General features: G+C 45.2%; 1 protein-coding gene across 1 annotated transcript; it reads left to right on the top strand.

Annotated features, from left to right (window-relative positions):
• The first annotated feature begins 2,656 nt into the window (after positions 1–2,656).
• On the top strand, positions 2,657–8,879 carry LOC104696479. Its single transcript, XM_039571092.1, has 5 exons — positions 2,657–2,924; positions 3,632–5,409; positions 6,962–7,102; positions 8,124–8,616; positions 8,864–8,879. The coding sequence occupies exons 1-5, from the start codon at positions 2,764–2,766 to the stop codon at positions 8,877–8,879; spliced, it is 2,589 nt and encodes an 862-aa protein (XP_039427026.1). The 5' UTR covers positions 2,657–2,763.
• The last annotated feature ends 2,258 nt before the right edge of the window (positions 8,880–11,137 follow it).

Consider the following 11,137-nt stretch of genomic DNA (forward strand, 5'->3'; position numbering starts at 1 on the left):
TTTTAAAAATCTAATTATTTTAAGCCGTTGTACATTCATGGGAGGTTTCAGTAAGTTTATATCCAGAACACTATGACAGCAAACATTGTGAAAATATTCTGCCTCACGTGACACTACAGAGTAAATACATGATGTCTGCTGCTGTCAAAGCCAGGGGGACAAATGTTGCTAAGAAGGGACAGGACCCAAATAGGTGGAACACTCACTGGCACCTCCCCACCTGAAGCACAGGTGTGTCCATAGGCTTTGGATTCCTGCACTGGGCAGATGTTGCCCTTCCAGGGGTGGTTTGGAATCCTGTAAGCTCACAGCAACCAAGGCATCTCGGAGTATTCCCATCATTTCAGAGCATGCTGATGATTCATGCATGGTTACATGGCAATATTTACTCAGCTCTCAGGAGGCAAATTCATTAGGAGGTATTAATCAGCTGTCAAGCACCCATTCCCTTGCATAAGAATGATACTCCCTAAGTAAAAGTCCTTATCTGCAACTTGAATTTCTGCCCCACCACCTATTCCCTCTTTTCATAAGGGGTGAATGAGGACTTGTCATTGTTTCCAGGGATTGCAGGAGAAAGGAACACAGGAGATGTTGACAGTGAAAAATGGAGAGGTGAATGTAGTAACTTGTTTCTCAGCACAGCTGAGCATAATCAAAGAAGCACAAACTTTTGATTTCTTCAGAGCCAATCTTGGTTACAAGGGAAACAAAGTTTGCTGGATAAATGTTCATCTCTGGCCAAAAGCAGACATCAAGCACTGCACACCTATCAGTAGGGTTTCTGTTTTTCCCAGAGTATAGGAACACACTGCAGGCACTAGCAAGCCATTGTCTTCTGGTAGATACCACACAATTTTTGTCTTTATGTAAGATTTGCATCACCACTTCTTGCTCTATCCAAAGCACGCTCGCCTCGTAGCTAAAATGGAAGGGATCTGCACAACAGAGCACGACAGAAAGCTTGGCAACTACTGCAAACACCTCCACAAACAGAAGCAAGAAAATACTTGTTAAAAGCCAGCAGAGCAAAACCTGATTCCTTGATAAATGGCCACTGGGGTTGTAGGGCCAAAGCAAAGCAGGCTGTGGTTTTCAAGCCATCTTGCTGTCAGAGCTGTACCAAGAAAGGAGCACTCCCTGCCCTGCTGCTGCAGTCATCTGGCTCCAAAACATCATCCATGCTTTCTCAGTTCTATCTTTTGAGCTAGTAAATGTTCTTTTCTTCTTGCGTGCTTTTAAACAAAGCTGTCCTTAGCAGGATGGACCAAGCATGTTGTATGCACTGCTCATCTAAAAGCTGGAAGCCACTCACAGGTTTATGAGAGCCCTTTTTACTGTTCTCTTATCCTCTCTTGTAGAAGCAGCATCAAACATAGCAAATCGAATTCCAGCCCTCGATGCTACGAAGGATAGTGAGTCTCAGCCTGCCTTTGTCCCCGTGATCAGTGCCATTTGCCATACTCACCTTTCCTTTTGTCACCACTACACCACAAATCCTGGCGGGTCAGGTTACTGCACTGTTCACCTGGCTCTGCCCTATGTTGGAGGCCCCCCTGATGAGGCCCCAGTGTAGCATTTCACTTCTGAGTGGGCTTTTATCACAACAGAAACAGAGACGGGAGCAACAGCAAGACTGAAGGCAACTGGGTTAAAAAGCATGATGAACCAGCTTTGTTTCCCCGTGGAAATCCTTTGGCTGAACAGAGCAGTGATGGTGAGTACCGAGGCTTCTTAAAGCCCAGAGCCCTCCCCAAATGTCACCGTGGCCCAAAGAGACCAGCAGGGCTGTAACCAATGCAGTGAGAAGCCTCAGACATTTGCCAGCGTTCTGCTTCGCTGGGAGATGGGGCTGGCTGATCTGAGGAGCACATGCCCACAGGTTTGGGTTTTCTCTTTCCCCTACAGCTCCAGTAGCAGCACCCAGCTGCCAGCGGCACTGGATGAGATGGATGATGCCTGCAGGTACCCAGGGCACATCCAGCACAGCTCTCCTGCCTCGGGGACCCCTGTGCTCCCAGGGCTGAGAGTCTTGCCCCTGCTCCCTCTTCTCTTTGCGCTGCTGTCTGTCTGTGTGAGCTCTCCTGCTGAGGTTGCCAAGGGATTGAACAACAGATGGGAAGAAACAAAGAGCCTGCAAGGAATAATCCCACATGCAACTGTCCTCATGGGAAAAATATTCTATTATACAGTGCCAGCATTTGCCTTTCAGGGAACAGTAACTCAGTACAAGGTAACACTATTCAATACATTTCCTGGTACAATCCTGCAGCAAAGACATTTGCTTTATGTTTAAAATGAATTCATCTCCTTCTAGAAAGTGCCTCAAATGTATTAGAAACAGGTAGAACTGATGGCAAAAATCTCACCAGCATTCACTACTGGTGCAGCACTTCCCTACTGAGCAAGTAAACAACCTACAGACACATGTGTTTTGTCTACCTGCAGTCTAAAGAATGCAGGGTCTTGGAAATGGACAGTTAACTGTTGCCACTATGCTAAAAAACACCCAAGACAAGCACTACATAAAAAACCAAGGCACCGTGGTTACTAAGATTTCCAAATGGATCAGTTGTGACTGTTTCTGAACTTTTATCCAGCTAGAGCTTAGAGTATGTAAAACTGGAGTAGTAAAAGCATTTCCTATCACTAATTCTGTTCCTCTGCCATCCTCTTACGGAGCAGGTCACTTTAGCCAGTGGTGCAGATTTGCCAAAATGGCTGGAATTCAACCCCAAAACAAACACGTTTCAAGGGCTGCCGATGGCAGGGGAGGGAGGAGTGTACCTGTTCAACATTGCTGCCTCTGGAGGGGTGCCTGCCCAGGAAACACTGAGGGCTGCTGGAAACTTCACCATCCATGTGCAGGACAGCAGTTTATCCTTGGAAACGCAGAATTTGAACCGCATGCCAAACAGCTACCAGTGAGTACTGCTGGCCTCCGTGGCTTCTGCTCTAATCAGTGAGGGGAGGGAAAAATTATTTAAAAAAAAAAAAGAGATGGGTGCTCCCTAATTGACACAGGGCGGGTTTTTCCTGCTGTGGAAATGTGACATCAGGGAACCAAAACTAGAACAAAACCCCACAAAATATTGAACAAGCACATGCTGAATATAAAAGCTGGAGGCTTTGTTGTCCCAGAGCTACAGTGCACAGCAGACATGGGCACAGGGACACTGACTCTCCATTGTACAGATGGCATCCAGCCTCCGTGTTCCAGTTCCTAACTCTTCTGTGAGCAGGGAGAGAGGCAGGCTCCCAGTGAGCCTCCAAATTGCCTCCATAAGACACTGTTTGTTACCACTGGTGGTACTTTCTCAGTGTCAGTACCTACATTTGATGTCTAATGGACTGGGAATATCTCTGAAGTAAATTACTTCCATAATGAGGACAGCGTTTGGGAAATTCAGACCACGCCGCTGTGTTCTGCACAAGCAGTGGGAACAAACTTAGTGATCAGTGAAGTTAGTGGAATGGGAAACATTCATATATTCATGGAGAAGGAAGTTTTGGATTAAGAGGTAAAATTTTGAACAATGATCTACTGAATTCAAACAGGGATCTTCACAAAAACTGGGAGGGGTAAAAAGAATTATTCTTATCCACTTTAATTCTGGACTTTCCATGTCAGGTGTGGGAAGGAAGCTCCCATCACTTCTGCTGAAATCATTCTCTCTGCTGGAGCGGAAACTCTGGACGTCCGGGAGCGCCTGTCCATGGTGTGCAGGATGGCTGAGTACCTGCACCTGGACAGCTCCCTGCTGACCCTGCTGCAGCACCCAGGCCCAGCAGCAAGGGCCTCACACATTCTAGCTGAGGACACCGGGCACATCGACCTCACCACCAACCACTACGTGGGGCTCTCCTGGCCGGTCACGTGCGGAGGCTTTGCCCTGCTCCGTGAATTCATCCAAGTCCTGCGGCACAATGTGAACTCACATCACCTCTCACAGCTTCTAGGGTATGAAATTGCAGGCTGGAGAGTACTCAGGAGAGGGGATTATGAAAGAAAGTCTCCAAGACTACACCGCAGGCAATTAATGATCACACCAACACCTGCATTAAAACCAACTAGAATTACCCAGAGACCAGCTGCAGGAGAGGCTTCCAGGCCCTTGTTCTTTACTGTGCCAAGCCAGTTACTCACACCACTTGTGCTGTCACCTACTCAGAGCTCATCAACTTTCTGTGCAGAAAGTAGAACCATAGCAAGTTACAAGATGCAGAATAATATCCACCTTGCAAGTCAAGAAAGCTTGGTCACCTTAGAAATGGACTCAGCACAGGACATGCCAACTAACCCCTCAGTACCCATTATGTTTGCAGACTCTCATTGCCCAGATCTGTCACCTTCCCTGATAACTGAAACCAGGCTTCTCTTCTCTGAACTGGAAGTGCTGCCTGCTAGACCTTCTGGTACATTCTTGCTGTCAGAGCAGCCAGAGCCTCACGTGCCTGAGACACACTCACATTTCCTTTCCAGCAAATCAGAGATATCCACATACCATCTCCTACAGGACATCACTTCAGGCACAGAGCAGCTTTCCAGGCCATGGGTGAGAAACACTCTTCAGGAATGGCCTCACAGCTCAGCAATGGCATTTTCTCCCAAGACAGAATTACATCCATCTTTGCCAGGAGAAATGTCAGTATCAGAAGTGCCAGATTACATCAATGAGGCAAAAAGCCACTTTCCAGAACTTGAAAAGCTTTCTGGTGCATCCCTCTCTCCAGAAGCACTCCCTTCACTATTCCAAAAAGCTTCAGTAAGGGCCACAGCTTGGTCTGGCTTCACATCTCCCATCGATGACACATTCCCAGCTGTCACAGCAAGAAGCAGTCTGAGCCAAGTCTTCACTAATGGCTGTGAACCTCAATCTAAACCTTCTACAACTATCCCACAGCCCAGTGGTTTTTCATCTGCTGGAGGGAAAAGCACAGCTTCTTCTGTAGCCCAGAGAGAAGCACAGACCCTCTACTCCAAATTGTTTTTTAGTCCCGAAGCCTCAGCCAGCTTTCCTCACACATTAACCAGCACTGTCCCTGGTAAAGCTGAAGCACCTCCTGGACCAAGTCTGATCACTCTGTCCCACCCTGACACTGCTCCAGTTCTTACTGTGCCAGACTTTTCTGCCTTTCACAAGTCCAGGTTATCCAGACCAACAAATACATTTCCTCCTTCTTGCAGCAGCAGCATGCTCAGAACAGAGCCACAACCTGCAAGGATTTTATCCAGTGGCACAAAGGAATCACTTTCAGACAAAGATCTGGGAACAAGTGGAATTTTGCCAAATGTCACCGAGCCTACCTTGGAGGCACACATCATCTCAGGCATCAAGCCAGATGCTGTAGAAGCACCTCTGGTGACTTTATTTAATGCCACTTCTCACCTGCCCAGCAGCATACCGGGTACGTTTAAGATTTGACTTTCCTTTTATCCTCTCTCCTGCCCTGAGTCCTGCCAGAATTGTTCAACACAGTTTCTTGTGCAAAAGCACAACTTCCCTGCACTAGGGAGGTGCCAGCAGCAGTCTTCCCAATAAGGGAATGCAATTTTTTTGCTCAGCTGGGAGCAGATAACAGCTCAGCTGAATGACCAGGCCCAGCTTTGGCCATCCTATCTAAGGAAAGATGTGGACCCTTAAAAAAGCTCCAAAGGAACACAAGGATGGCCAGAGGTCTCAAGAACATGTCAAACTGAAACCATTAATCTAGAAGACTGAGAAAATACATAGCTTTATATAATATTTTGCTTAAAAGATAAAAGAAGCATTCTCAGAATCTCCTGGGAACTAACACAGCACTAATGACCTTCAAGTGCAGTTAAGATGATTTAAGTTGGACATTAGATAAACTTTCTCACAGTAAGGATGATAAAACATCAGAAAAGATGCTTGGGGAACGTTGTGGAGGGTTTTTAAGAACTGAAGAATAAATATTTATCGAAAATGACAGAGAAGTAGTTGAGTATCTTGTGGAGTAAAGAATTAGGCCAGACACACTTTTTAGTCTGCCTTCTCTTTCAACTGCGTGAATCTGTGACTCAGGCTTAAGTTAAGACAACAGAGATTGTTTGTTTGTAGTGCCAGTTGGGTAAATTCATGGCATTATGCCTGAATCACCTTACATTAAATCTGTAAAAGTGTACACATGGGAGATTTTAAACAGTTACGAAGTGCAGAATTCCAAGCCTTGTTAACGCCCCTCAGAGCCATCTTATTTGTAAAACTTTATTAGACCTACATTAAGTGTGTACCCAAAGCCTAAAACTTTAGCTTTGCAATCAGGTGTCCCAGCAAGCATCATTTGGAGAGAGACTATTTTACAAGAGCATGTGGGGTGTGACAGGAAAAAGGGGAATGGCTTCAAACTGACAGAGAGCAGGTTTAGATTGGATATCGGGAAGAAATGGTTCCCTGGGAGGGTGGGGAGGCCCTGGCACAGGTTGCCCAGAGAAGCTGTGGCTGCCCTATCCCTGGAAGTGTCCAAGGCCAGGTTGGACAGAGCTTGGAGCAAGCTGGGATAGTGTAAGGTGTCCCTGCCCATGGCAGGGGGTTGGCACTGGATGAACTTTAAGGTCCTTTTCAACTCAGGCCATTCTTTGATTCTATGATCTGTCAAATCCCGCAGATGGGCAATAGAGCCCTAACACAATACTGTTATTAGCGCTCTGGCAAGCACAGGCCATGTAAAAATATAAAAAAAAAAAAAAAAAAAAAAATTTCTTCTCCAGAGATAGAAGCCACTTGCATTCTCTCCTTTTTTAAAGGGGAGGTTGAACCCCAGCATGCTTCCCATGGTCCTTCCTGTGCTGGCAGAAACTGGCAAAGGTCTTCAATCACATGCCATAAAAGCTTTTAAACTGTATTCCCAACACTGTGACACATTATTTACATAAGATTCCTTTCACATAGATCTAAATGACCTTTCACCTTGAACTGTAATGATCTCACTTTCACAGAGGTGGGTGAGACACTGCTGCCATCACACCTGGATCCAAGCAGCCGGCTGTTTCCCTCATCTGAAAGACTACAGTTTGTGGAAAGTGCAGGAACTCTTCCTCCATGTTCTGCTTCACAAGAGCTGCAGACTGTAACTCAAGGTAAAAACAAGTTTACTTTTCTGTTCCTGCTTCTGAACACAGCTGCCATTAACCTTTTCATCCACCCTGCAAGGTGTCTCTGGTTTCCTGTATTAGAACCCATGCAGTCCTCAGACTATTTATGACCTAAATATTTGTGTCCTGAATTAATCCCTCTCTAATATTTACATTAGGTAATATGTAAGGAGATGGCATGATTTTACTAGTCCTTATCATAAGTGTAGAAAGCACAAATACACATGATCCAGAAATGGCAAGAAGAAAGGACCATTTTTGCCACAAGCTGCAGGAACTCTGTGTTGTGATTCTTCACTCCTTGAGCCTGGTAGCAAACTTCACCTGACAGTGACAGAGAGGAAATTTCCTTTCAGATTTGTCCCCACACTTTATCATCCTCCAGCTTACCTGGTGTCCACTCCCAAATTCTCTGGAACTCTTCAAACCAGGCAGACATGCAGCACTCACAGCAATCCCATCCCAGGCACCCATACTCTCATAAAATCCCCAAACAAAAACATCCATGATTAATGCTGGAAATAGAAGATGAAACAATACCATGTTGTGGTATTTCTGTGTAAAATTTACTAGAATGAGATATTATTGTTTGGGAAGGGACTATACAAGACCTGAATAATATTTTGGACTAGACAAAATATTGTTGAGGATATTTACAGCTCTTTAAATAAACAGATACCTAAATGCTTAACAAATGAGGTTAAGATGTGATCAAGGACAAGACTTTACTGTTATAAGTTTCAGTTTCAGCACACTCCACAGTCCTGAGGCTGACAAGTTTTCTTTGCCATCATCCAGCAAGAGATAGCAATTTTTTCCTAATTCTTTCCCTCCCTTTTCTCCCTCCTCTCTAAAGGGCAAGCAAACACTTCCCCAAAGCTTGTTCATTCCATTAAATTCCTAACAGCAACCATCGGATGCCTGTTCTTTTTCCCTTTACCTGCCAACACATTTTATGATGAGGAAGATGGCAACTCCACTCAGTTATCTCTACAAATCCTCCCAGCTGACGGCTCTCCGTCGGGATCGGAGAGCTGGCTGCAGTTTGACACCTCCCAGCAGGCCATGCACGGCTATCCCCTGGAGATCGACTTCCAGTATTCCCCTCAGGAATTTGTGCTGTCTGCCACGGACTCCGGAGGTCTGACAGCCTGGGAATCCTTCACCATCGAGCTCCTGAAGCCCCCCGAGGTACCGTGCCACCTTTTCACCATGCGGACCAAGAACAGCTACTCCTCTTTCCTGAGGGAGAGGAAAAGGGTGGGTCTGTTCCTGGAGAAGCTTTCCCTCTTCCTGAACTCCAGCAGCCCCAAAGACATCGCACTGGCAGCTCTGCAGCCCGGCTCCACAGTCATCTCCTGGTACAACAGCTCGCTGTGTGCAAGTGCCAACAGATCTTCCAGCTGGTGCGGGAAAGATGAAATGCAGCAGGCCCTGGAGAAACTGCAAGTGCCAGCTGGGTCTGTGAGCCCATGCTTTGTCCAGGCCATGCTGCCAGAGTACAGAATCGATGTGACTTTCAGCATTTCCTACAGTGAGCACTGCCCTGCCAGCACAAAGCCCTTCCCCAGGCCTTGCAGCAGCACTGGGCCAACACCCCAAGCCAAGAACGACTCCACAACGAGGAGCCCACGTGCCTTACTGAGCGGTGTTTGTGCCACTGCCGGCGTGGTGCTGGCAATAGTGGGCTGCTGGCTTTGCAGGTGTCCCAGGAGGATGCCTGGACCAGAGCCTGTGTCGTTTCAGACGAACTCCCAGCTAAGCCATGCTGATGTGGAACTGGATGCCCTGAGACCTCGCAAAGCCCCTGTACACGAGTGCAGGGCTTCACCTTCACCTCCATTATGGATCCCACCTTCAGGACCACTTCCCTCCCACAAGCAGTGTCCCAGGCCAATCCCTCACATCACACCACCTTTCCAGCCACCAAGATACCAACTCCCTCCCCACTATTGAGAGGCTCCGACCACCCAGCACAACCAGGGCAACATCCAGAGGCTTCAATTTTAAAAACTTTTAAATGGTATTAAGATCAAATCCACAAAAAGACAAATTGCATTACAAGGTGCTACCCTTAATAGAAAAAACATAAGTAGGCAGTTAGTGATTTTTACCATGTTTCAATTTAGAATAGAACATATTTGGCCTACACCTGACAAAGAGACAGTGGCAAAAGCAGAACCCAAGTGAAGGAGGCAAAGGGATCTCCTGATGAAGGCGTAGAATTACAACCCCATGAAAGTAAGAACAAGAAAATACACATCAAGCTGATGAGGGGTCACAGTCAGTGCTGAGCAAATCTCACTTCATTGTGTCTGCCTGATTCATAAATACACATTTTACATAGAAGAGGCAGAACTGCCACAGAAGGGCCACTACAAAACATGATGTTTCCATTGAAATTCAGAGGTGCTACAACCATAGAGCCTCTAGGCTAGCTTGGAATTTTAGAGTTTTCAAAAAATGCCTGACATTGTCTCTGTCCTTTCAATCTTTCAAAACTTTTTTTAGTGTTTCTGTAAATGCATCCTATGTAGCATTTCTAAAGGCAATGGTAGCTACTGAACTCTTCCTGTAATTTGGTGCAATGTACCTTTAAAGATACATTTTAAAGTTCCAGGCTTGCCTTCTTTACAGTAAAACTGTCTCTTGTCTGCTTCTACCTGGGACAGTTCAAGGACCACAGAGAATTCCTAAAATTCTGCAAAAGAATTTCTAAGGACTTTTCAAACATTTTGAAATCCTTCCAGTTTACCAGATTATCATAAGCAAAATGCAATTCATAACTTAATTATGAACTGCATTTGCAATTACATAATTACAGATTAAACTACTTAATCTGTAAATCCCAATTTTAATCTGCAAACTCTTCTTAGAGCTGACAAAACCTTCCCTGAAGCTGAAAGCAGAGTGTGAAACAGGAGCAAAGCAGCACCAGTGCCACTGTGCAGGGCAGCAGAGAAGTATGGAATGCCCTTTCCAGAACTGCAAAGACCAGCCCTTGCAGTCTCGTATCCCTGTAAGACTCTCCAAGTACTTAAAATACAGACCCCCAGTCACCAGGCCCAGCCCATTTCATCACCAAACAGACTGACCTGGCAGATGCTCCAAAAGTGGAGAACACAGTTAGTAAACAAGCTAAACAAATATGTATTTTAATAGCAGGTGCTATTAAATTTCTCTTCTGCTAATAAAGTATTTAATGCCTGTGCATATTTTCAAGGAGTGCAGCTGAATATTAATGGCACATGAGGAGATGTAACACAATTCCCAAGGCACAGAATGAGCTTTTCAGCTCTAACTCTCCAGCCTAGCAAATTGCAGAGCTGACATTTACACGCTCCCCAGCTCCCTGCCTTAAAAACCCCTCTAGTAAACAAGAGAAACATCCAGAGTGATGTGCAGTAAAATCTCATTAAGACAACCCAGAGACTTATGAGAAGCAATAATTTTGTGGCAGTTTTCTCCATCAGAACATTTCAGATAGGGTATCAAGAGATGTGGTGATGCAAGACATTCTGTTTTCAATGAAATAATACAAATAAAAGCAATAGAAGTCTTCAGACTAGGATCTCCAAGAGTTACAAATTGCTTCTGTAAAAGCTAGAAATATTTCACAATATGATAGAAAATATTACCATGCAAGTACTATTTAATCACTCTGTAAAAACAGTTCTAAAATCATTTAACAGAAAACACACCTGCATCAGAGTGGCTGAATAATCACCTTGAAATTATTCACGGTACTTTAGCACAGCTGAAAAAAGGATTCAGTCACAAATGTTAAGTGAAGAATATTTGTGTTCAGATCTATACATCAGGAACTGTGGTATTTAAAGTTGCAGGTGAATATGAATATATTGATTTACTTCTAGAAAATCTCCAAGATGTGTCTCAATCAACTGCAAGATATCCAATCTGTGAGCCCTTCAGTTGCTTACAGAAGCCAGATGCAGATCAGAGGAAGGCCGACACACTTGGAAAGCTCAATAATTCATCTTTCCTTAGCCCATGTGGAAG

This window comes from Corvus cornix, chromosome 1A (genome assembly GCF_000738735.6).
Source record: "Corvus cornix cornix isolate S_Up_H32 chromosome 1A, ASM73873v5, whole genome shotgun sequence".
NCBI lineage: Eukaryota > Metazoa > Chordata > Aves > Passeriformes > Corvidae > Corvus > Corvus cornix.

Bases quoted from the DNA above. Each gene is read 5' to 3' on its own strand.
- LOC104696479 (XM_039571092.1), top strand. From the start codon at position 2,764: ATGGCAGGGGAGGGAGGAGTGTACCTGTTCAACATTGCTGCCTCTGGA. The intron at 2,925-3,631 runs GTGAGTACTGCT...TTTCCATGTCAG, and splicing joins CGCATGCCAAACAGCTACCA to GTGTGGGAAGGAAGCTCCCA. The intron at 7,103-8,123 runs GTAAAAACAAGT...AAATCCTCCCAG, and splicing joins GCTGCAGACTGTAACTCAAG to CTGACGGCTCTCCGTCGGGA.